The sequence below is a fragment of the Natator depressus genome, chromosome 2 (assembly GCF_965152275.1).
Source record: "Natator depressus isolate rNatDep1 chromosome 2, rNatDep2.hap1, whole genome shotgun sequence".
NCBI lineage: Eukaryota > Metazoa > Chordata > Testudines > Cheloniidae > Natator > Natator depressus.
Genome location: NC_134235.1, coordinates 3528938 through 3552706, shown reverse-complemented (window position 1 = coordinate 3552706; position 23769 = coordinate 3528938). Strand labels below are relative to the sequence as shown.

Here is a 23769-nt window from a genome sequence, read left to right as displayed (position 1 = left end):
TGTCTGTGGCGGTGTGTGTGTGTGTCTCTCTGTGGCGGTGTGTAGGTGGCGCTGTGTGTGTGTGTGTGTGTGTCTGTGCCGGTGTGTGTGTGTGTCTGTGCCGGTGTGTGTGTGTCGCTGTGTGTGTGTGTGTGGCCGTGTGTATGCTGTGTGTGTGTACGACCCGTGCGTGCCTGCGGGAGCCCAGCGCCCCTGCCCCGCACGGGGCGCTGGCGGGGCTCAGAAGCGTGACATCACATCGCAGGCCTGCGGTTGGCCGAGCCCGGGGTGATGTCAGCCGCGGCCGCCAATCGGGTCCGACGGCAGCAGGCCGGGGCTGCGGGTTCGGTCCCCGCCGCCGGCCGGGCGCAGTCGGGGCCGGGCGCAGCGGACGCGCAGCGCGCAGGGGCAGCCTGGATCGCGCTGACCCGGTCCGGGGACGCCGCCCGCTGGAGCCGGGGCCGGGCGCGCTGAGGCTCCCCGCGGGCTGACGGCGGATGCCATGGACGGGGAGCGCTGGCCAGGCAGCCCGCCCGCTCAGGTGAGCCGGGGCCGGGGGCGTGTGCGCCCTGCCTGCCCCCGGGGCACGGGGGGGTCCCCAGATGTTGCATGGGGGCGGGTCTGGCTCCCGGAGCTGGGGGCAGCATCCCCCCCGCTGAGGTCACCTTCTGGGCGGGGCGGGAAGGAGGAAGGCGAGCGGCGTATGGGAGCAGCGCGGGGCCATCCGAGCTAGGACGCCTGGGTTCTCTTCCCGGCTCTTTGGCCTGGTTCAGGTCCCTGTAAGGTGTGGGTGAGGGAGCGGTCATGCCCCCCCCCCCGTGGGAGGACCCGAGTGGCAGCAGCGGGACAGAGCCCGGGGTGAATTCCTGGCAGGGGAATGGAGATGCCAGGTGCTCTGGGGACACATGGGGCCAGTGTCCGGGGGGAGTCCTGGTGGGATCTGCTCGCACCTGGGCGCCTTTCCAGCCTCCCTCCCCATTCCGTCACAGGCTGCTCAGGGTACCCACCGAGGGGCTGGCCCCCATGCAGCCCCATTGATTCCTGAGCAGAGAGTCAGGGCAGAATTGAGCCCAGACGTCCCAGGGCAGGGGGGCGTTTTGGCAAGAAGGGTTGGGTCTTGCTCCTGGGATGGTCCCCAGGTCGGGCTGGGGCATAGAGAGGATCGAGGGGAGGGGGTAAGACAGCGATTGGCCGGGCAGGGGGAGACTCGGGGATGAATGGGAAAAGCCAAAGGGAAGGAGAAGGATCCCAGCCAGGAGCATTCCTGTCTCCCTTACCTGTGAGAGAGGGTCACTGGCTGCCACTGCCCTGGGAGAGGGGGTGGGCCAGGATTCTCCCAGCTTTGTGACCCTTTCTGTAGCATCAGGCCTGAGCCAGGGCTGGTGGGCTCAGGTGGCTGATCTGGCCCTAGGCCCAGAACCACAGTGTCCCACTAATGACTGAGGGGGAGTCTCCTTGGCTGAAGTGGCAGGGTCTGTGCGTTTGGAACCCGAAGATCTGTCGTTGCTTTAACCATGAGGTGCCGGTTATGGACGGTGGCAGGGTGCGCCCGGGTCGGCTGGTGGCAGTGGGTCTGTCTCTGCCTGGGGGGAGGTGTTACATGAATTTATTGATGGCTCTGGGGGCTGGATCCTCTGATCCTCAGAGCAGACGCAGCCCAGGAAGCAGTATGGCAAGGCTCTGCCCTGGTGGCACCCCATCTTTGGGGCTCATTCGCTCCCAGGCCCTTCTGCTGTGGCTGCCAAGCACAGGGCCAAGGCAGTGCAGGTTGTGATGAGGACGCCCCTCGGGACATGGGCTGAGACTTGGACACTAGCCAGCAACAACCTCGGGGCTGGATTGTCAGAGGGGCTCAGCACGGTGGGGGCGCAGTGGGTGCCAAGCCCTTGACGAGCTGGCCCCAGGCCCCTGTCGCTCTAGGAGCAGTTCAGAGCCAGCTGAAAGGGGCTCTGTTCCCACTCCCGGTTCTCTGGGCTCCGGGGCAGATGGCTGCCAGGCGGCTGACCCTGCCGAGTCGGGGTTAGAGTGCGGCCTGGCTGGGCAGCTGCTGTGGCCACTCTGCACTTTTGGCCATGGTTTGACTTTGTGTAGTTTGCTGATCTCGCTCCGTCTTGCCCGCTGGGTCAGCCAGCGAAGGACCTTGTGTCACGCCCCTTCTGGAGGTCTGGCCCCCTGCGCGCCCAGGGAGTCCACCAGAAGTCACTAACCTGTAGCCGGCTTGGGATGCTAATAATGACACTGTAACAGATTGGACCAGATACATGTGATTGCCACTGCCCCCTAGCTTCCTGAGTCAGAGCTGTTCAGCTGTGTGTCACAGGCCCTGTACTGTTAACAGCCACGGAGATTCTCTTGTAACTCAGGTGGAAAAGGCCTGGGCTTTCAGAGCAGGCTGGTCTAATTCTAGCTGTCACTCTGCAGTTCTATGTAGATTTGTTTTATCCCCTGGTGGCAGAAGGGTTCGTCCGAGCAGCTTCCGTTTCGGTATTGCGCCGGTTACCTCAACCAGATTGCCACATCTCGCCTGTCGGCAGCATAACCCCTGTGCTAAATGCACTGCGTGGGGCAGAGCCAACCTTATCGGAGAGGGTGGAGCCAACCCCAGGTTTTCATATCTTCCTGGGGTTGGACGAGCGAATGATCCCCCCCCCCCCCCCAAACTCCACTGCTGAGTTTGCCTCGGATCAGCCCCTTTGGAGGCACCTAACCTGTTCCGTGGCCTCTGCACTGTCCAAGCAGCCGCTTGAGAACTGACCTAACCTATCCTGCCCTGAGGAGCTTCCAGGCAACGAAACAGACCACGGCCGAGAGGGGAGCGAGGAGAGGCTGTCAGTGCGGAAAGGGAATGTGAATCCTGGAAGGAGGAGAGAGGTCGATGGGCGGGCAGGAGGAGGGAAGCTCGGCTGGGAGAAGCCATGAGAGAGGGGCGGGGACTAGCCTGGAGAGTGTAGCAGTAGGATCGGGCGGCATCATTATCACAACCAGGGAACTGAGGCACTGAGTGGGTACGGGACCCGCCCTGCCCAGTCCAGGGTCACAGAGTGAGTCGGTGTCAGTGCTGGTACGAGAACTCCGACTCTGAGAGCTCTAACATCCCTCCGAGGCTGCGATCGGCTGCGGGCTTTCTCCTCGCTTCCTGTCCCAAACTGCTCTGTGGGATTGCTGTGCACCGTTACACGGCTGAGACGTTCCGCTCCAGAGGTGGCTGCATTTCAGTGGTGGATGAAAGGATTTATCCTGTGTATAGGACCGTGGGAGCCTTCAATGGAAAAGTCTCATTCGTCAGATCCTATGTGCATTGTGACCTGCTGGTGCCTGTGTGCTGGGAAGGTGCCCAACACCCCAGAAACCTTCTGGGCCCAAGCTCTGAACTCTCCTTTGTGTGTAACCCTTGACGGTGCGTTTAAACCCCAGGGCCGGTGGTGGTTAATATTAGCGTAGGGCTGGAGACGGAAGCCCCATTGTGCTGTGTAAGACACGGGCCCTGTCCCAGAGAGATGGCACGTGGCCTGCCTTGGGGGAGGAGAAGTAGAGCCCCAGTCAGTGGCAGAGCTGGGGATAGACTCCAGCTCTCGGGACACCCAGCCTAGTACCCACGACCGGAGTGGGCCAGAGCTTTGGGTAGGAGAGAGATCGCGGTGCTGGGCGTGCGGCCGATCCAGCTGGAGTCAGAGCCATCTGACAGCAAGCGGCCCGCATGGTCAATGTCCTGTTCCAGCACTGGTGGAATTGGCTGGCTGCTCCGTTCCAAAGCAAACACGGGACAGAAGCCGTGAGATCCCAGTCGTGCTACAGCCCCGAACCTCAGCTGAGCTGGCTAAATAACCACCCAGATAACCGGAGCGCTGGGCCTGCCCAGCCTGGCTGGCAGACTTTGCTCTTTCCCCCCGCGAGCTCTGACAACCAAGTGAGCCCGAACTGGTGTTTGTGGACTACGCTGGCTGCTTCTGAGCGACCTGCTGCGAGTTCACGCGTCCTGGTGGCAAAGCGAGCGTGCTGCCGGCACACAAGGCGGGTCAGGTGGAGAAGCTGATCGGAAACTCCCTGGAGCCGCTCTGCCTGCATCACCGCTCTGAGCTAACTGCCTGCTTCTGGTCAGAGCCAACGTTGTGCGGTGGAGCAGGGCTCTAGCTGGCAGGCTCCCTGCAGCACCGAGCCGTGAAAGCAGACACATCGCCCCTGCTCCGCCCCGAGGAACACGGGGTCCCGCTCTGGGGAGCCTGCACACAACGCTCCCGCGTGCACCCACACGAATGCTCACGCTCCAGCAAACACACCCACACGGCCCCATCAACACGCGCTCCCACCTACGCAGAGAAAAGAGCTCCGTGCTAAAACACGCTCCGGCTCAAACGTATGCCCCCTATCAAAGGACACCCTGCTCGCCCTGCTGCTCACACGCACCCGCAAACACACACCTTCAAACGTAAGCACAATGGGGCGCCAGTGCAGGCCAGTCACTCGCACGCACCCAGCATCCGTCACACGCCGCGGCACTGACTTCTATGTGCCAGCACACGCTCCCCAGTGCACCGGTGCCAATCCCCCCGGACGGACGGGTGGAGAGAGAGAGACTCATGCCCTGCAGCTCTTGTGATTTTAATTGCAACTTTTGTGATAGGGGGGTTTTCTGCAAGCCCCGTTGCTGCAGGCAGGTGAATAAGGGAGAATCTCTGGTCTCCTCACCCTGGTGAAAAGCCCCAAAATGTGCCCCCTGCACTCCCAAAAGCTCAAACCAGCAGGTGAATAACAAGAGCCTGCATCTTATCATTGTTTAAACTCTCCTGGCTTTTGAGCCAGTCTCGTGTCCTTCTGGGAAGGACTGCCGGTTTTTGAACCCATGGAGCGAGTAATCCTGCTGCTGATGTGTCTGGAGACAAGGTGGCAGCTGGTATTGGTTCTCCGTGCCATGGGGCGGGCAGCGTGTGTGTGGGCTGGGGGAAATGGCCAGTCTCTCTGTGTTAACAGTGCTGCGAGAGCGTCCGTGCTGGCCCCGGCGGGCCTCGGAACGTGTGAGGCTGTCTGCTTCAGGGCTTGGAGCTGGGGTCTATTCCCGGCTCTGCCCCTGACTTTGTGTGTGAGACCCTGGCCATGTCCCTTCCCCGTCTGTGCCCAATCCCCCAGCAGCACCTTGCGGGTAGAACAGCTGGCGCGATCTATGGCCCTGAGCTGGAGCAAGGGGCCGCAGGGCCCCGCTCTAGAGTGGGGCAGGGACTTTCCCTGCCATTCATCCCCCTCAGCTCCCCCTGGGCTGTGGATGATGTGTGCGTGTCCCGGGGCTGTGTGGTTGCTGCGTGGGCGATGCACTGACCTTTCCTTTGCTGGCCCCTCCCTGCCGATGGGCATTTGAGGAGCTGAGCAGTGTGCACTGAAAGGACCCCCTGCTTCCCCGCTCCCCCCCGCAGACAGCTGGCGGTTCCCCCCTCTGATAAACCCCCATCTGAATTCTCCTCCCCGCTCTCCTGGCTGGGTTGGCCCCGGGCACCCTGATGGGAGCGGGGCTGAGGTCTGGGTAAGTGTCTCCTCTCGGGCATTATTCTCCCATCTCGCCAGCCCTGGCAGCCGCTTGTGGGGCTGGGGGCAGGGGCCTACGTTGCCGATTCACGGGGACTCCCTGTCACCCTCTGCCTGGCCCGGATTGTGCGTCGTGACTGTCCAGCGCTGGCGCACATTGGTGGGGAAGGTGCTTTACAAGCCCCTCTCAGCTCATTCTGCGTCCCCCACACCCTGCCCAACCAAAAGCCCCCCACGGGACAGGAAAGCGGCTGGAGCCACCCTGACGTGTCTGAATGGCTATTTTCTGCTTCATGTTTTCACAGCTTCTGCCGATGTCCCTCGGTCCCAACCCACGGCCGTCCCGCCCTGGGATCCCTGCCACTCTGCCAGTGCCTCTCGATTTCCACCCACAGCCGGCTGCTCTCCCAGCCAGGGACTCCCGACACACACAGCTCCTCCAGTGTCCCCCAGTCCCAACCTGCAGCCCCCCAGGTGTCCCACTCTGGGACCCACCCCCCAAATTCTCCCCGTGCCCCTCACTCCTGCCCTGCAGCCCGCTGCTCTCTGAGTTCTAGCCTCCTCCTGAGCAGAGACGGATTTGGTGAACAGCAGAATCGGGTCAAAAGGCCAGTGCACCTGTCCCCGCACAGCAGGGTCCTGTCCTAGCCTGCAGGCCTGGCCCTCGGCCGCCCGTGTGCATGAGGTGCAACATCAAAGCCCAGTTCCCGCCCTCATCCCCGCCATCCATCATCTTCACCCCTCGATGCTCCTGGCTGGGGATCCCGCCCTGCTCTCCTGACTTGTGGGAGGAAGTTCTGGAGGGTGGTCATGGCACAAATCCTGCACACACAGTCCCTCAGCAGAGACTGAGCTGAGCCCATCAAACTCATCTCACTGATGGCCTGGGATGGGAGCCCCAGTGCTTCCTTCAGAGCCTGAGAGACTCCGTCCTTCACAGACGGGCCAGGTCCAGCCTGGGCGCTGATCTAGCGGGTCCCTGCCCATGGCAGGCAGCCTCCCAACCCAGCTTAGGAGCATGTTCGGTGCATGAGACCCCCAGCTCCAGCGAGATCTCTGTAGGGAGGGGCTCGGCTGGATCCTCTGGCTAGGTGGCCAGTAGCAGAGGTCGGAGCCTACAGTGGCCTGCACAGAGGCCTGCACAGACGGGGCCTGGAGCCCAGCTCCTGGATTAAAAACTCCTCTCTGCTCCCGCCGGGGCAATGGCACTGTGGTGTTTTTAGAGCCCCTGTCCCCAGAGCATCACTGCGCCTGTAGTGCATTACCCTCCCAACCCCCTGGGACGCTGGGTAGGGCCATTACACCCATTGTACACGTGGGAAACTGAGGCACGGAGCCGCTGAGTGATTTGCCAAGGTCACACAGGGGGCATGGTAGAGCGGAGACTCAAAGTCAGGTCTCTCTAATCACGGGACCAGCCTTCTTCTCACAGATCACTGTTAGCCATGCAGGCAAAGGAGGCAGCATGGCCCAGCGATTAAAGCACAGGACTCCTGGGTTCCGTCTCCAGCTCCTCCACTGACTGGCTGTGAGTCCCTTCCCCTTTCTGTGCCTCAGTTTCCCCCCAGTGATCCCAACCCCAGTGATCTCACTGGGCTTGAGGGTAACATCTTCCTGCCCTCCCCCCCCGGCCCCAAAAGTTGGGAGGGCAGTGGCCAGGCAGGGACACACACCCACCATCCCTGGCAATGCCACAGCCTCCCTCCACCCCTGAGTTCAGAGCAAAGAGAAAAACAGCATCTCTATTTAGTGTGTTTTGCGGTGGGGGTTGGTCAGGCCTGATCAGGCCGATAGGAAGAATGTGGCAGGGAAAAGCCAGAGGCAGGGCGTGTGCCAGTCTCAGGGGGGCAGATGTTCTCAGCTGGGGGAGAGGAGCAGGGCATGGGTGGGTGAGGAGCGGGGAAGAGGAATATATCTGATGGAACATGTGTGAGTAGGCAGCACTGTCTAATGCATGAAGCACAAGGCCGGGGGTCAGGACTCCTGGGTTCTATCCCCAGCTTGGGGAGGGGAGTGGGGTTTAGTGGGGTAGAGCAGGGGGGCTACGGACAGGACTCCTGGGTTCTATTCCTGATTCTGCCACAGATTTTCGGTGTGACCCTGGGCAAGTCCCTTCCCTTTTGTCTCTGTTCTCTCCTTCCCAGGGGATCTATATAGCCCCTGATGCTGCCCCAGGGGCCCCCTCTCCTCAGTAGGGCAGGGCTCCTGTGCTCTATGGCATGTGTTGGGCATGCGGCTCCCTGATCCCCTCCTGCGATGGGGATCCAGCAATCAGTGCAAAGAGTCAGTGTCCCTAATGCGGGCACCCACTTCTCCTGCCCATATCCACGCATCTCCCCTTCCCTATACACACACGCACATCCCTTCCCTGATCATACACTCTCTGCATACACCTGTTACACACACACACCACCCCGCTTCCCTGATCATACACCGTCTGCACACAATCATCACATGCACACCCCTTCCCTGATCATACAGTGTCTGCACACACCCGTTCCCTGATCATACACCATCTGCACACACCCGTTACACACACACACACCCCTCTGTTCATACACACATCACCCTTCCCACAGGCTCCCCTCCCCTACACATACCGACTGTCCACCCCCACCCCCTTCCCTGCACATAGATGCCCCACTCCATGCACACACCCGGCTGCCCACTGGGACCAGCCCAACGAGTCCTGCCAGCCCCCACACTCTCGGTGCTTGTGGGTGCCCCTCCCCCTGCCCATGGCTAATCCCTCTCGGGAGAAGCCTGAGTCCCAAATCCCCCGCCCCGTAAGCAGCTTTGGAATTATTTGGAGCTCTTTAAATACGCCATGAAACCTGCAGTAAAGAGGCCTAAGCTGATAGCAACCTCCTGTGATGCCCCTGCAGCGGGGCTGCCTGGGAGTCATGCCCTCCAACCCCGCTCCCCAATAGCCAGCCACAGCCCCCAGCTTGGCCCCCAGTTCGCCCCCCCCCCCCAGCTGCCAGCCATTCACGGCCCCCAGCTCCTCCCCCAGCTGCCCAGGTGTCATGTTATCAACACCCTCACCCCCAGCTACCCAGGAATCATGCCATCACCGCCCCAGCTGCCCAGGTTGTCACGGAGTGTGGGGGAGTCCAGGCCCTGCACCCCTCTTCCTGGGATTCACTGAGACTCTCAGCCAGCCAGTAAAACCGAAGGTTTATTGGACAACAGGAACACAGTCCAAAACAGAGCTTGTGGGTACACCCAGGACCCCTCAGTGAAGTCCTTCTGGGGGAGCAGGGAGCTTAGACCCCAGCCCTGGGGTTCCCTGTGTTCCTCCACCCAGCCCCAAACTGAAACTAAACCCACCGAGCAGGTTCCCTGCTGCAGCCTCCCTCCACATTCCTGGGCAGAGGTGTTACCTCCCCCTCCCCCTCCTGGCTCAGGTGACAGGCTCTCAGGTCTCCCGTCCCCAGGGCACATTCCCAGGTCAACACTCCCCCCTCCCTGCTGCGTCACATCGTCACATCTCTCCCCCCTTCGAGACTGAACTGAGCGGGGTCACTGTGACCAGTGACCTGGGGAAGTTCGGGGCCCCCTCTCCGGGACAGCGCATCCGCTATCAGGTTGGCACTTCCCTTCACGTGGACCACGTCCATGTCGTAATCCTGCAGGAGCAGGCTCCACCTCAGGAGCTTGGCGTTGGCTCCTTTCATCTGGTGCAGCCAGGTCAGGGGAGAGTGGTCGGTGTAGACGGTGAAGTGTCGCCCGAAGAGATAGGGCTCTAGTTTCTTGAGGGCCCACACCATGGCCAGGCACTCCTTCTCGATGGCCGCGTAGTGTTGCTCCCGGGGTAGCAACTTCTTGCTCAGGTACACGATGGGGTGTCTCTCCCCCTTTTCATCCTCCTGCATTAGCACCGCCCCCAGTCCCGTGTCGGAGGCGTCGGTGAACACCACAAAGGGCTTGTCAAAGTCTGGGTTTGCTAGAACTGGGCCACTGACCAGAGCCTCCTTCAGCGCCCGGAAAGCCTCCTGGCACTGCTCGGTCCAGACCACCTTGTCTGGCTTCCCCTTCTTGCATAGCTCAGTGATGGGGGTGGCTATGGCGCTAAAGTGGGGCACAAATCTTCGGTAGTATCCTGCCATCCCAATAAAGGCTTGGACCTGCTTTTTGGTGTGGGGAGCGGGCCAGTCTCTGATCACCTCCACCTTGGCCGGTTCCGGCTTTAGGCGGCCGCTCCCCACCCGATGGCCCAGGTAAGATACTTCAGCCATCCCCACCTTGCACTTCTCCGCTTTGACAGTCAGCCCAGCCCCCTGGAGTCGGTCCAGCACTTGTCTAACCTGGGACACGTGGTCCTCCCAGGTCTGGCTAAAGACACAGATGTCGTCAATATACGCCACGGCAAAACTCTCCATCCCCCTCAGGAGCTGGTCCACCAGGCGCTGGAAGGTGGCCGGCGCTCCCTTGAGGCCGAAAGGCAGGGTCAGAAACTCATAGAGCCCCAGAGGGGTGATAAAGGCCGATTTCAGCCGGGCATCTGCATCCAGCGGCACTTGCCAGTAGCCCTTTGTAAGGTCCATGGTGGTAAGGTACCGAGCTCCTCCCAGCTTGTCTAGGAGCTCGTCCGGCCTGGGCATGGGGTAGGCATCCGATACAGTGATGGCATTGAGCTTCCGATAGTCCACACAGAACCGGACTGACCCATCCTTTTTGGGGACCAGCACCACCGGCGAGGCCCAAGGGCTGGCCGATGGCTGGATCACCCCCAAAGCCAGCATGTCCCGGACCTCTCTTTCCAGGTCCTGAGCAGTTTTCCCTGTGACTCGGAAGGGGGAGCATCTTATCGGCGGGTGCGACCCTGTCTGCACCCGGTGGACAGTCAGATTAGTGCGTCCAGGCTGGTTGGAAAACAGCTGTCGGTACGGATGCAGCACCCCCCTGACCTCAGCTTGCTGGGCAGGGGTGAGCTGATCCGAGAGGGGGATTGTTTCCAGGGGGGAACCAGCTCTGGTCCCAGGGAATAGATCTACTAAAGGGTCATCTCCCTGCTCCTCCCACTGACCACACACAGCTAACACCACATTCCCCCTGGCATAATATGGCTTCATCATATTCACATGGTACACCCGGCGGTGGTGGGCCCGGTTCGACAGCTCCACCACATAGTTTACCTCATTGAGCTGCTTGACGACCTTGAACGGGCCCTCCCAGGCGGCCTGTAGTTTGTTCTTTCTCACGGGGATGAGAACCATCACCTGATCCCCGGTGGCGTAGGCACGGGCCCGCGCCGTGCGGTCATACCAGACCTTCTGCTTCCTCTGGGCTCTGGCCAGATTCTCCCTGGCCAGGCCCATGAGTTCAGCCAGTCTCTCTCGGAAGGTCAGGACATACTCCACCACTGACTCTCCATCGGGAGTGGCCTTCCCCTCCCACTCGTCTCTCATCAGGTCCAGGGGGCCCCTCACCCTCCTTCCATATAACAGTTCGAAAGGCGAAAATCCGGTAGACTCCTGGGGCACCTCCCTGTACGCGAACAGCAGGTGAGGTAAGTACTTGTCCCAATCCTGCGGGTGCTGGTTCATAAAGGTTTTCAGCATCATCTTTAGCGTCCCGTTAAACCTCTCCACCAGCCCATTGGACTGGGGGTGATACGCTGAGGCCCAGTCATGCCGGACCCCACATTTCTCCCACAAGCACCGGAGCAGGGCCGACATGAAGTTGGAGCCTTGGTCTGTCAAGACTTCCCTGGGGAACCCCACTCGGCTGAAAATGGTCAGGAGCGCATCTGCCACGGTGTCTGCTTCAATGGAAGCTAAGGGCACTGCCTCGGGGTAGCGGGTGGCGAAATCTACCACCACCAGAATGTATTTCTTCCCCGACCGGGTCGTCTTGCTGAGAGGCCCCACGATGTCCATGGCCACCTTCTGGAAAGGCTCCTCTATGATGGGCAAAGGTCTCAACGCCGCTTTCCCCTTGTCCCGGGCCTTCCCCACCCTCTGACAGGGGTCACAGGATCGGCAATACTGCCGGACGGTGGTAAAGACCCCGGGCCAGTAAAAGTTCTGTAGCAACCTCTGCCGGGTGCGCCGGATTCCCTGGTGCCCTGCGAGGGGGATGTCATGGGCCAGGGACAGGAGCTTGCGGCGGTACTTCTGGGGGACCACCAGCTGCCTCCTGATCCCACAGGACTCCCCTTCCCCTGGGGGAGCCCATTCTCGGTACAGGAACCCCTTCTCCCACAGGAACCTCTCCTGGCAGCCTCTCCTCATGGTCCGTCCCTCACTGAGGTCGGCCAGGTCCCTGAGCTTCTGCAAGGAGGGATCTTTCCTCAACTCGGCCTGGAACTCAGCGGCTGGGGAAGGGATGGGGCCCGGTTCCCCCTCCGTGGCCAGGTCTGAGGCCGCAGCCTCTCTGAGCCGTGCCCCTCGGCGCTCCCTCCCCCTCCTTCCGCTGGGCCAGGAAGCACTTATCAAAGCTCCTTGCAGTCTTGGGTCCCCCCTCACTCACCGCAGCCGGGGCCCCACTGCTCCTCAGCCTGGCCAGCTCCAGTTCATGCTGTCTTTGTTTCTCCTTCTCCTGCTGCTCATGTTGACGTTCCCTCTCCTTCTCCTGACGTTCCCTCTCCTTCTCCTGACGTTCCCTCTCCTTCTCCTGACGTTCCCTCTCCTTCTCCTGACGCTCCCTCTCCTTCTCCTCCTGCTCATGTTGACGTTGTTTCTCCTTCTCCTCCTGCTCATGTTGACGTTGTTTCTCCTCATGTTGACGTTGTTTTTCATGATCCTCCAGCTCCCTCATTTTCCTCTCCCTCTCCCATTCCAGCCGCATCCGCTCCAGGGATGGGGAGCTCCGCTGGGAGGATCCCCTGCTGGCTGCTGGGGTCAGGGGGCCCTCGGTATTCGCTGGGCTTCCCACAACCCCTCCCCCAGGCATAGGTAGGAAGGGTCTCGGGGTGTCCTGGGCAGCAGTCTGACCCCTCCCAGCCTGGTCAGGCCCCAGGGCCCACGCTGCGTCCGCCGGGCGGCTTCCCTCAGGGACAGGGATCGGGTCATCCAAGCGATCCCTCTCCTCCAGCTGGGCAATCAGCTGTTCCTTGGTGGACCTCCCGACGCGCAGCCCCCTCTGCCTGCACAGCTCCACCAGGTCGCTCTTAAGGCGTTTAGCGTACATCTCCCGGCTGGCCACTCGCAGGCCGGGCAGCTGTCCACGGTTTCCAGGAAAAGCCCCTAGTGTGCCAGTCCTTCTTGAGGTCACCACCTCTTTGCCAGGGTCGAGTTGCAGACTCCTCCGCCCCTGGGACCGCTCGCTGCAATCCCCCGGGGGACCCTGTTACTGCAAAAGTCCTTCTCTCTGGTGACACACTCCCAGGGGTTAACCGCCCCCTGAAACCGTCTCTCTCTCTGAATCTTCAGCACGCCTGGTCCCCGTCAATCCCCCTTCGTTTTACTGTTCCCCAGTCACTTACTGCAGGAAGCGCCGTTCACGGGGTGCAGTAGATCCCACCGCTGCCACCAGTTGTCACGGAGTGTGGGGGAGTCCAGGCCCTGCACCCCTCTTCCTGGGATTCACTGAGACTCTCAGCCAGCCAGTAAAACCGAAGGTTTATTGGACAACAGGAACACAGTCCAAAACAGAGCTTGTGGGTACACCCAGGACCCCTCAGTGAAGTCCTTCTGGGGGAGCAGGGAGCTTAGACCCCAGCCCTGGGGTTCCCTGTGTTCCTCCACCCAGCCCCAAACTGAAACTAAACCCACCGAGCAGGTTCCCTGCTGCAGCCTCCCTCCACATTCCTGGGCAGAGGTGTTACCTCCCCCTCCCCCTCCTGGCTCAGGTGACAGGCTCTCAGGTCTCCCGTCCCCAGGGCACATTCCCAGGTCAACACTCCCCCCTCCCTGCTGCGTCACATCGTCACACAGGTATCATGATATGAACGGCCCCCCACCCTCCCTGCTGCCCATGTCGTCTCATCAACCGCCCCCACCCCAGCCACCCAGCTGTCACATCAACCAGGACCCCCACTCCAAGTCTCTGTGTCGGGGGGAGGGTCCCTTTGGCTGGTGCTGCTCCATGGGGAGGAGACAACGCCAGGCTGGTGCAGACTTTGCCCACTGGGCTAGCAGCCCAGAATCCCAGCCCCAGCCCTGCTGGTGGCCAGAGCCCAGCATCCCCAGAGCCAGGCACAGTCTCTCTTCCTTGCCTCTCTGTGCAATGTCGTTTCCGATTCCTGGCCCCGTGGGGGAGTCTCTCCCTTGGCCCTGGAGCAGATGGTGTTTGTGTCTCGCGGACACTCCTCTCTGGACGGGGTGGCTCCCTGCCTGTGGGCACCAAGCGCTGCGGGGAGCAGCTACTAGCGTGCCCCTTCCATGCAGGGAGCCGGAGCGTCCAGCTTCTTGTCTTTGATTTGCTCTCCTCAGTGACTCGTCCGCTCTGGCCTCCTGAGCGTTTGGGGGCAGAGTGGGGTGGTTGGTCCTGCTGCCCGGGGGCTTGGAGTTAAGGTATCCGCCTGGGCTGAGCGGTAGATCGTGTCCACGCGTGAATGTGCTGCCTGGGGACGTCAGTTTCTCGTGGCTGTTTTAGGGGCTTTTCCTCAATTGCTGTGTGTTTGTGATGGGGGCCAGCTCCTCCGGCAGCTGCCGGGGGGGGAGCTCGCAGCTGGGCTATTGTTTATTTTATTTGGGTTGGACCAATGTGGGTGCAGCGAGACAGTCCCTGCCCTGAAGAGGTCATGGACTAATGGCAGGGTTTATCCTCCCCCGTTCAGATAGGGGGGAACTGAGGCGCAGAGAGCACGAGTGATGTGCCCAAGGTCACACGGGAAGTCAGTGACAGAGGCAGGAATCGACTCCAGGCCTCCTGAATCCCAGCTCAGTGCCATGGAAAAGCCATTTTAGGCCCCCACCCTGGTCTGCTCCCTAGGAGCCAGTGCAGAATCGCTCCCTGCCGTCTGCCCAGTCTAGCTGAGAGTCGCACAAGCAATGGGAGAGTCGACCAGTGGGAGGCGGTTTGCACAGCCCAGGACGTCTCCTGGTTACCTTCTTTCCCATTAGTCAGCCTCCACTTTCCCTTTGCTCCATTTCATTCTTGTCCTCTCGTTAGACCCCCTTGTCGCCTCCTGACTGATTCCCCTGCCTCCTGGAGGGGCTTGGTCCCTTCCCATACTCGGCCTCCTTCGGATACTCAGCCAGTGTGCGCTGATTGGTCCTATGGGGTGAGCAGCTCTGGGCCTCTCTGCCCCATTGCTTGGGTAATGCTGGGCACTCGCGTAGGCCAGTGCACCGGGCACAGCTGAGCCCCAGACCTGTTGGCTCCCAGGCCCTGGGCAGTGAGGCCATCGCTCCATACAGGATGCAGCCCAGCTGCGTAATGACTTAGCGCTGATGCCCCCAGGGGTTGGCCAGCGCCGTGCCCGCCTGGCAGCTGGGAGGGAAGAAGTGGTGGGAGCCCAAAGGTCTCTGCTTGCACAGTAAGTGACTCTCCCAGGGTCACGCAGGGAGTCTGTGGCAGAGTGGCAGAGTCGGGACTTGACCCCTGCTCTCCTGAGCCCTCCTGGGGCCGTGCCCACGAGGCCGTGCGTCAGGACAGGAGGGGAGCCTGGCTCGGGAGTTAGTGCGGGACTCAGCACCATGCTCCCTTCCGGGTCACAGGATCCAGTGCCTGGGGAGTCCTCACCTCACCGTCTGAAGGCTGCTGAGCGAGCCGAGGTCTGTCTGGGGACGTGGCCGCCCGTTGGCAGGGGCGGCACCATGATGGAGAATCTCGGCAGAGGGAAAGGCGAGGAGGGAACGGGCTTGGGCGAGTCCTTCCACCCTGGGGGCAGCAGCTTGCATGGCCCCTGCCCCATGCTGCACTTGCTGCGAGGCCCTTTGGTGTCGAGGGCCAGCCCAGCACCTGTCAGCAGTGAGCAATCGCCTCTCCAGCCCCTAGGCTGGGGCAGGGGCTATCAGGGGGCTAGGGAGGAGGGAGGGACTGCCCTGGTGTGAGCCCTCCTGGCCAGGTGCTGCTGGCATTTGGGGCTTTGCTTGATTGCTTGAGACAGGAGCCAAAGCCTCTAATGGGTTTAGGAGGCGCTGAGCTGTCTCTGCCCGTTTGGGGGTGGGGATGGTGGCACAAGGACCCCAGCGAACCAGTGAGCGTGCCAGTGTCCCTGGCCTGGCTTCGCCCGTGCGGAGCAGCTGGGCTGGAGCCTGGGATCCAGTGGGCCAAGTGGGTCTCTCACCCTTCCTGTAGCCAGAAAGACCTCGCTGCCTGCGGGTGTCTCCAGGGGGCCCTGGCACCTTGTGACCACAGCTGCCCATCTTCAGCCCAAGTATCCATCCCAGGTGCCCCACCCAGCCTCTTCCCCCTCACCTATGGGGCCTCCTGTGGGGCGAAGATGTGTCCCAAAGCACGTGGGAAAAGGAGACCGTCTTGCTGTGCTCCTGCCATGGGGCAGCACAGAGCTCCACGTGGCCCCAGGGCCTGGGCCTAGTTAAGGGGACACCCCTGGGGCAGGTTTGTGGGTGTCAGAGCCTGAAGGCGGCAGGGGACAAATGGCCAGTGGTGGCCCGGTCCTGGGGCTCCTGGCTGTGATTGTTGGCAGCGTTCTCTGAGGCCGCTCTCCTGGTCCCCATGGCCGTTCCAGAGGGGGAGGGGACCCCCCACCCATTCCTACTCCTTGGGGTGGGGGCCCACTGCTGTTCTGCCAGCGGCTGCAGAACTGGAAATCAGGCCTCCCCAGGCAATGACAAATTAGTGAAAGCAGCTTGCGAATCCCCAGCAGACAGCTGGCGGTACCCCCCCACACCCCCCCAGCTCTGCGGGACAGGTCACGGGAGGCAGGGAGGGACCTGAGCCTGGCAGGGAGCCCGCCCGCTCCAGGGGTCGGATCAGCGCTAGGCCCTTCCTCAGAGCTCTGGGGGTACGTCCCAGGCCCCAGAGGGCTCAGGGAGGGGGACCCTCTGCTCTGGAGACCAGCAGTAAGTCCCTAGCACCCAAGCCGCTGGAGCATCTCTCTCCCGCCTGCCAAGAGAGGTGCTCGCAAAGTTTGGGAGCTAACTGCCTGGGGGCTGGCAAGGGGTGCGGACCCCCCCCCCCACCGGCTTCATCTAATAAGAGCTATGTCCCTTTAACACAACACCCTGGGGAATGCGGTGTCGCTGCTCCCCCATCCCAGCCGGCTGCCAGGCGCAGCCCTGCCCGGAGCCGCTCCGCAGGGCCTGGCATTTGCCCTGCATTAGGCCCAGCCAGGGAGAGGCCTTCCCCACTGAGACGCAGCCAGGCCGACCGCTCCTTCCCCGCAGGGAGCCCAGGGCAGGCCCCTGAGCAGGGGTTCTGGGAGCCCCAACTAGCCGATGCCGCGCTGCTCCTTGGGGAGTGGGGGCGTTCTGGGGGGGCCAGCTGGTTCCAGGATGAGGCAACAACCCTGTCCTCCCCATTCCTGCCTGGCAGCTGGCGTGATGAGTTCGCTGGGTCTCAGTCCCGCCTTCACCAGGGCTGGGGGCCAGAGATGACAGGGCCCCTGGCGCTCGCTGCAGCCTCTGTCGGGAGGCCAGGGACTGAACGGGCCCCAGAGGGTGAGCCCCCGTCGCTCTGCCCCTTGCGGGACGCCCCGAGGCCATCGGGCCCAGGGCTGTCAGCCTGGCCTCATATTGGGGCGAAGCAGAGGGCCTGATCCTGCTGCCATGGGAGTCACTCGGCAAACTCCACTTGGCATCAGTGCGGGCAGGGCCGGGCCCGTGAAGTGTCCAAAGGGCTGCAGAGCAGGGACGGGGAAGGAGCTGGAATGGGGGGCTGGGGGCAGGGTGGGAAGGCTTGGGGGATTGGCGCTCTGGGACGGGGAAGGAGCTGGGGGCAGGGAGGGAAGGCTGGCGGGGATTGGCACTCAGGGATGGGGTGGGGCTGGGGGCAGGGTGGGAAGGATGGGGGGATTGGCGCTCGGGGACGGGAAGGAGCTGGAATGGGGGGCTAGGGGCAGGGAGGGAAGGCTGGAGGGGGGGTGGTGTTGGCGCTTAGGGACAGGAGGGAAGGAGCTGGGCTGGTTCGGACGAGCTTCCAGCCCCATCAGCCCCACTGAGCAGCGACAGAATCTTGATGGCGGAGCTGCAAAGGCCTGATCTGGTCCTACCCAGGCTCCAGGGCAGGGCTGTGCCCTACTGCCCAGCCTCTGGCCCATCCAGCTCAGAGCATCTGCCCCCTGTCCCTTGGGAGCCAGTGCCCCCGTTTGCCCTGCCATTCAAAGTCCGTGTTCCTTGCCCCATTGGCTGCTCCCCCAACTGATCCCTCCCCACCGTGGGGGCTGCTCCAGGCGTTCTCCTGCCTCTAACTGGCGCTTCCACTCGGCTCTGGGCCGTTTCCCCCAGGGTCAGGGTAGCTCTGGGCCGTGGGAGCCCCAGTCTGGTTTGGGGATGGATGGGTAGGACTCACATGTGAGTGTCGCCTTCTGGTGGCCAGACCCGTGTACGGGAGCAGGGACCTACTGCTGGGGCTGGGCCGAGGAAGACCTCCCCTGGCTCAGCGGGCAAGCGTGGGGCACCTGGTTCCAGTCCCGACTCCGCTGGGGCGGTGGGGTTTGGGGCAGGGGATCCGTTTAGCATTGGCCATATTCAGCCCCCGCTCTCTGTCTCTTTGGCAGCTGGTCTAAAATGGCCCTGCTTGTCTCGCCCCTCCTCCTCCTGGGCCTGCTGGCGCTCAGGGCCAACGGCTGCCCCACTACCTGCCGCTGCTACAGCATGACCGTGGAGTGCGGCTCCCTCGGCCTCAAGGAGATCCCGGCCAGCATCCACCCCTCCACCCAGGTAAGGCCGGGCCCCCCCAGGCCACCCAGTTTCATGTTGGCATCCGTCCAGCAGGCACCCTTGGGAGCGGGGGAAGGGTCAGTATCCCCTTCTACAGAGAGGGAAACTGAGGCATGGGGCAGGACCAGCCCAAGGTCAGGGATGGAGCTCAGGTGCCCATTATTATTATGGTAGCGCTAGGTGCTGTACAGACAGAATAAAAAGTCAGTCCCTGCCCAGGCTAATTACAGGGCTAGAGACAACAGATGGCTACAGGCGGGGGAGAACAAGTATACGATACTGGTCCATGGCAGGCAGTTGTCTCAACGCGCCCGCAGCCGAAGACAGGAGCTCGTGTTCGATGCGCTAGACCAGGGGGAGCTGGGGGAAGGATCCAAAGAGAGGGGCCAGCAGAGTGGAGAGGAGCCGGGGAGATTGCGTTTGTCGGGGCCAGAGAGAAGGACGGTGCCCTGATGGAGATGCTGGGGCGAGGGTTTGAGCGGTGTGGATGGAGAGGAAAGGCCGGATCGTAGCGATGTTGTGCTGGAAGAGTCTGCATAGCAAGGACTGGTCTATGTGTAAAAATTAACTCGGCTTAGCTACAGGGCTTAGGACTGGGGGGAATGTCATGCCCTGAACACCTCACTCCTGGTGTAGACTCCACAGGGGCTGGGTCAGAAGGGGCCGTCAGCACTAGCAGCCCCACCCGGTCCGCTGGGTGAACCGGGCAGCAGGCCCCTCGCCAACCTGCAGCCACTGAACGAGGCTAGAGAAACCAGGAGAGAGGATGGAAAGGCCAGTGCCGTGATGAGCCTCAGTGCATTCTGGGTAAACCCTGCTAGAATGCCCCCCGTGCACACGGGGTACCCGACCCCTGAGCAGATGCCCTAGTGACAGAGCTACTGGGGCTTTGTCCCTGACCCGGCTGGCACGGGAGAGCCCTGGGCCAAAGCCTGGCATGTGGGGGAGGGAGGTTCTGTCAGGGCTGGGTTAATCCAGTGGGAGTTGCCCCTGTTTCTCACCATGGGGCAGGGAGGTTGCAGGGGGCTGGGGAGGGCTGTGCCCCCCGGGGGGTGAAGCCAGGGTCTTGCTCTCACCCCATGTCCCCTCCGCAGACCGTCTTCCTGCAGGATAACAGCATCACGCAGATCCACCGGCAGGACCTGGCGGCGCTGCGAGGCCTGCAGTACCTCTACATACAGAACAACCCCATCTCGGCGCTGGAGCCGGGCGCCTTCCACAGCCAGCAGCACCTGCTGGAGCTGGCCCTCAACGGCAACCGCATCCACCTCCTCAGCAGCAGCATCTTCAAGGGCCTGGAGCACCTGCGCGTCCTCTACCTGGCCGGCAACCAGATCACCAAGCTGCTCGACTTCACCTTCTGCGACCTGCAGGTGAGAGGGGGCTGCCTGCGTCCGCCCGCTGGCGGGAGCCCCGTGCGGCCAGGGGAGGCAGGTGCTCCGCTCCTGGGAGGAACGCAGCAGCCGAGGGGCTGGAATGGCCTGAGAAACGGAGGTGAGGCTGGGAGCCCGGATTCCCCCACCCCGTAACATGGGAATAATGTTCCCCCATCTCCCAGGGGCCGGTACGTGGAACGCGGAAAGAGCTGAGCCTGTTACCCGTAAATGCTCCGGGTTTCCTGTGAAATTGGGGGGGGTCTCTTGTGGCTCGCAGCGTGAAGGGCAGCGGCTTGCGGCATTCTGGATGTGAGTCGGGGGGAACGTGTGTACGAGTCAGGGTGGGACCCGGCGGGCGTACGTCAGCCTCTGTGTACGTGTCAGTGTGTTTGGTGGGGGTGTGGACGTGTGCACGATGGCTTGGGCCTGCGGGCGCATGTCAGGCGTGTCGGGCCCCGCCTGCTGGCGGGTGTCAGCCCCCCAGGTCTAGCCCAGCGCTCTCCAGCGGCCCTTGCAGGTGACCCTCCCTCCCCCTGCTCCATTGCAGAGGCTGCAGGAGCTGCACCTGCAGGAGAACAGCATCGGGGCGCTGGAGGAGCAGGCACTGGCGGGGCTCTCCTCCCTCGCCCTGCTCGACCTCAGCAAGAACAACCTGCGCACCATCAGCCGCCCCGCCCTGCGCCCCCTCATCAGCCTGCAGGTGCTGAGGCTGACAGGTAACCACCGGCCCCCCTGTGCCAGGGCGCCTGGCCGCTGCAGCGCCACCTGCAGGTCGGACCGGGTGGGGGGCGGAATCTGCTGGTCTTGTTGCTTGGCAGGACCAAGGGCTCCCTCTGGAAAGTCCAATAATAATCTGTGTGACCAGGCCCTGAGCCTGGCTGCCCCCTGTCCCCAGCGTTCAGGCTGTTGGGGCCCAGGCAGCTCTCTGGCCTGGATGCAGAGCAGGGAGCTGGCAGAGAGAGCCAAGGCTCTGGGCAGGGAGTGGGACTGCAGGCTGCTGAGAGGGGCCTCTCCCCCCGGCACAGCAGACGGGGCCCTGGCTCGGGCAGCGAGGCCTGGTGTCACAGAGTCCCCGGGCGATGCTCTGGAACTGCTCCCTACGAAGCCAGGCCGGACTCTGGGGAAGGCTCCTCTCTGGGAGCAGCCTGTCTGCAGGACACACAGCTCACACAGCTTCCACCTTCCTGGGTCTGACCTCGGAGCATTCAGCCTCCTCTGCCCCTCCGTGCACTTCCCCACAGCGAGTCCGCTCAGGCGGGGTCCTGGGGAAGCCAGAGGGTCCTGCCCCCCCAACTCCGCAGTCAGACGTGACTCTCAGCCAGCCAGTAAAACAGAAGGTTTATTAGACGAGAGGAACACGGTCTAAACCAGAGCTTGTAAGTGCGGAGAACAGGACCCCTCAGCCAGGTCCATTTTGGGGGGCAGTGAGTCAGACAAACACGTCTGCACTTCACTCCATGTCCCCAGCCAGCCTCAAACTGAAACTCCCTCCAGCCCCTCCTCCTCTGGGCTTTGTCCCTTTCCCGGCCGGGAGGTCACCGGATTCCTTTGTTCTCCACCCCTTTAGCTCTCACCTTGCAGGGGGGAAGGGCAAGGCCATCAGTGGCCAGGAAACAGGGTGTTGGCCATTCTCTGTGTCCAGATCCCTGCACTCACCTGCTCTCTAGGGCTCTGCAACGATCATACACCCTTACCCCACTACCTAGATACTTAAGAACTATCTAGGGGAAACTGAGGCACCCCCACAATATTCAGAGGAAACATTAAGAACAGTCCTGCTTCATCACACCTGGGGAATTAGCTGCCGTGGGGTTGCCCCCTGTTGTCCAGGGGGGATAGAGGGTGCTGACTGGTAGGGGCAGTTAGGGGTTGTCCCCCAGGATACTCCCCCAGCAATGGTGTCGTTCAACATCTCTTCACCTGGCAGGTGTCTCTGAGAGGCAGCGGATCTAGCAGTTAACGCCCGGGGCGGGGAGTCGAGAGGCCTGGGTTTGATTCCCGACTCTGGACACGCTCCTTGTGGGACCCTGAGTGACCCCCCCCCCCTTCGGCAGTGCAGCGGGGACGATTGCGCTGGGGTGTGGGGGCTGAGGTGCCGAAACTCTCTCAGAGCACAACGTGCAGGAGAGGGGCAGGGTGTAACCAGTCTGCCCCCGTGGGAGATCGGTCACCGCCCAGCCCCCCTCACCTGTGCTCAGCCCATGAGCCCCCCCGCTCCTGGACCACCCCACGGCTCTCCCTGCCAGGGAAACTCCCCCAGCTTCAGCCAGACTTTCCTTCGACTGAATTTCAGCCCATTCCCCAAGCTACCCCCCCCCCCACACGATCCCCACCCCGGCTCCCTGGAGCTGCGCAGCACAGCTCCCTCCGGCCCGCTGCGCAGCGGTGGTATGGCTGAGCCGTCTGGACGCGCCTCTTCATCGGCCGGCCCCTTCCTTGGCTTGGGGCGGGGCTCAGGCGACTGGACACCGTCCCGACTGACCCAGCTTCTCTTGGCAGAAAACCCCTGGCGATGTGACTGCGCCCTGCACTGGCTCGGCGCCTGGATCAAGGAGGAAGGGCAGCGTCTCCTCAGCTCGCTGGACAAGAAGATCGTGTGCTCGGAGCCCCCGCGCTTGGCCTACCAGAGCCTGCTGGACATCTCCGGGAACAGCCTGATCTGCATCCCGCCTGTGGTGCAGGTGGAGCCGCTGGAGGCGACGGCCCGGCTCGGGGATGACCTGCGGGTCTCCTGCCAGGCCTCCGGCTACCCGCAGCCGCTGGTGAGCTGGCGGAAGGTGGCCCACGCGCGGGCAGGGAGCGCTTCGACTCGGACACGGGGAGCGGGATGCTCTTCCTCAACAACATCACGGTGGCCCACGCCGGCAAGTACGAGTGCGAGGCCTCCAACCCGGGCGGCACGGCCCGCGTGCTCTTCCGCCTCATGGTCAACCGCTCCCAGCAGCAGCCGCCACCGCGCGCCTACCCGGCCTCCGTGGACGTCAGCCAGGAGCCCCTCTACGACATGGAGAGCATGGACTTCAACGCCCTGAGCATGGCCACGCAGACGGCCATCGCCGTGGGCATCTCGCTGCTGGCCCTCGTCGCGCTGCTCCTCATCGTCATGATCTACAGGAAGCACCGCAAGCGGAAAAAGGCCAAGAAGGAGGAGAACATCCTCTACGTCAACGACTACTCGGACGGGCCCACCACCTTCGCCCAGCTGGAGGAGTACCGCGACGAGCGGGGCCACGAGATGTTCGTCATCGACCGCACCAAGCCGCTCTTCGCCACCTACAAGGACCCCGAGGGGCTGGCCGGGGCCTTCCCGGGGCTTCCAGAGCTGCTGCAGGACCAGGCCACGCAGACCCCGGAGGGGGAGGAGGAGGGCGAGCGGGAGGCCAGCGAACTGTTTGTCAATCAGGGACTTGCGTTCCAGCCGCAGATTGCCTACGAGATCCACTGCTGAGGCACCGTGGGGAGATGGGGGGCATTAGGGCAGGGCAAAGATTGCCTACGAGATCCACTGCTGAGGCACCGTGGGGAGATGGGGGGCATTAGGGCAGGGCAATGGGACAGACCCCCCCGTCCTCACTCCAGTGCGGCTGTGACCCCTGACCGTTCTCCTGCATCCCTGTAGCTGAGATAGCTTTGCCCTCTGTGATTTCGGGCAAGTCGAGAGGGAGCTGGGTCTGCCCTGGCAGAGGCTGAAGCCTGCCTGGGCGTCACCAGCACCGGGCATGGTTGGTTCCCGGGGGTGGGGGGTGAGACAGGCCGTCTGCCCAGCCAGACAGCTGCACGGCAGGGTGAGCCCCATTTGCTCCCGGCTTCCCCTGCCCGGCTGGAGACACTGTGAAGCCACCCGGGACCCCCAGGGTGTTGCTGGCCTGGCCAAGGGAGGGAAACCTCTCCCGGAGCTGAAAGAGTCGCCGGGGGCGGGGTGTTTTTTAACGAAAGAAATAAAATTGCGTCACTGTCAGGAGCCATGGAAAAGCGCCATATTTGTAGGACCTACAAACCCCAGCCTGGCTCCGGTCCGTTCAGCCCCAAAGGCGGGACGTTTTACACAGGCGCGTGACGGCCAGAGCTGGGGGTTGGTGCATCCGGCCCAGCCCTTTCTGTTACCCTCTGCAGGGAGGGGACCCCATTGCTTCCCAGGCCGGGGCAGAGCCCCATGGCTATTT

At 62.6% G+C, this 23769-nt stretch overlaps 1 protein-coding gene across 1 annotated transcript; it reads left to right on the top strand.

The window, feature by feature from the left end:
- The first annotated feature begins 382 nt into the window (after positions 1 to 382).
- Positions 383 to 23088, top strand: LRRC24 (leucine rich repeat containing 24). Its single transcript, XM_074942923.1, is given in 6 exon segments — positions 383 to 520; positions 18068 to 18230; positions 19325 to 19603; positions 20154 to 20322; positions 22106 to 22384; positions 22387 to 23088. Coding segments are annotated over 6 exon segments (1602 nt in total). The 5' UTR covers positions 383 to 476; the 3' UTR covers positions 23055 to 23088.
- The last annotated feature ends 681 nt before the right edge of the window (positions 23089 to 23769 follow it).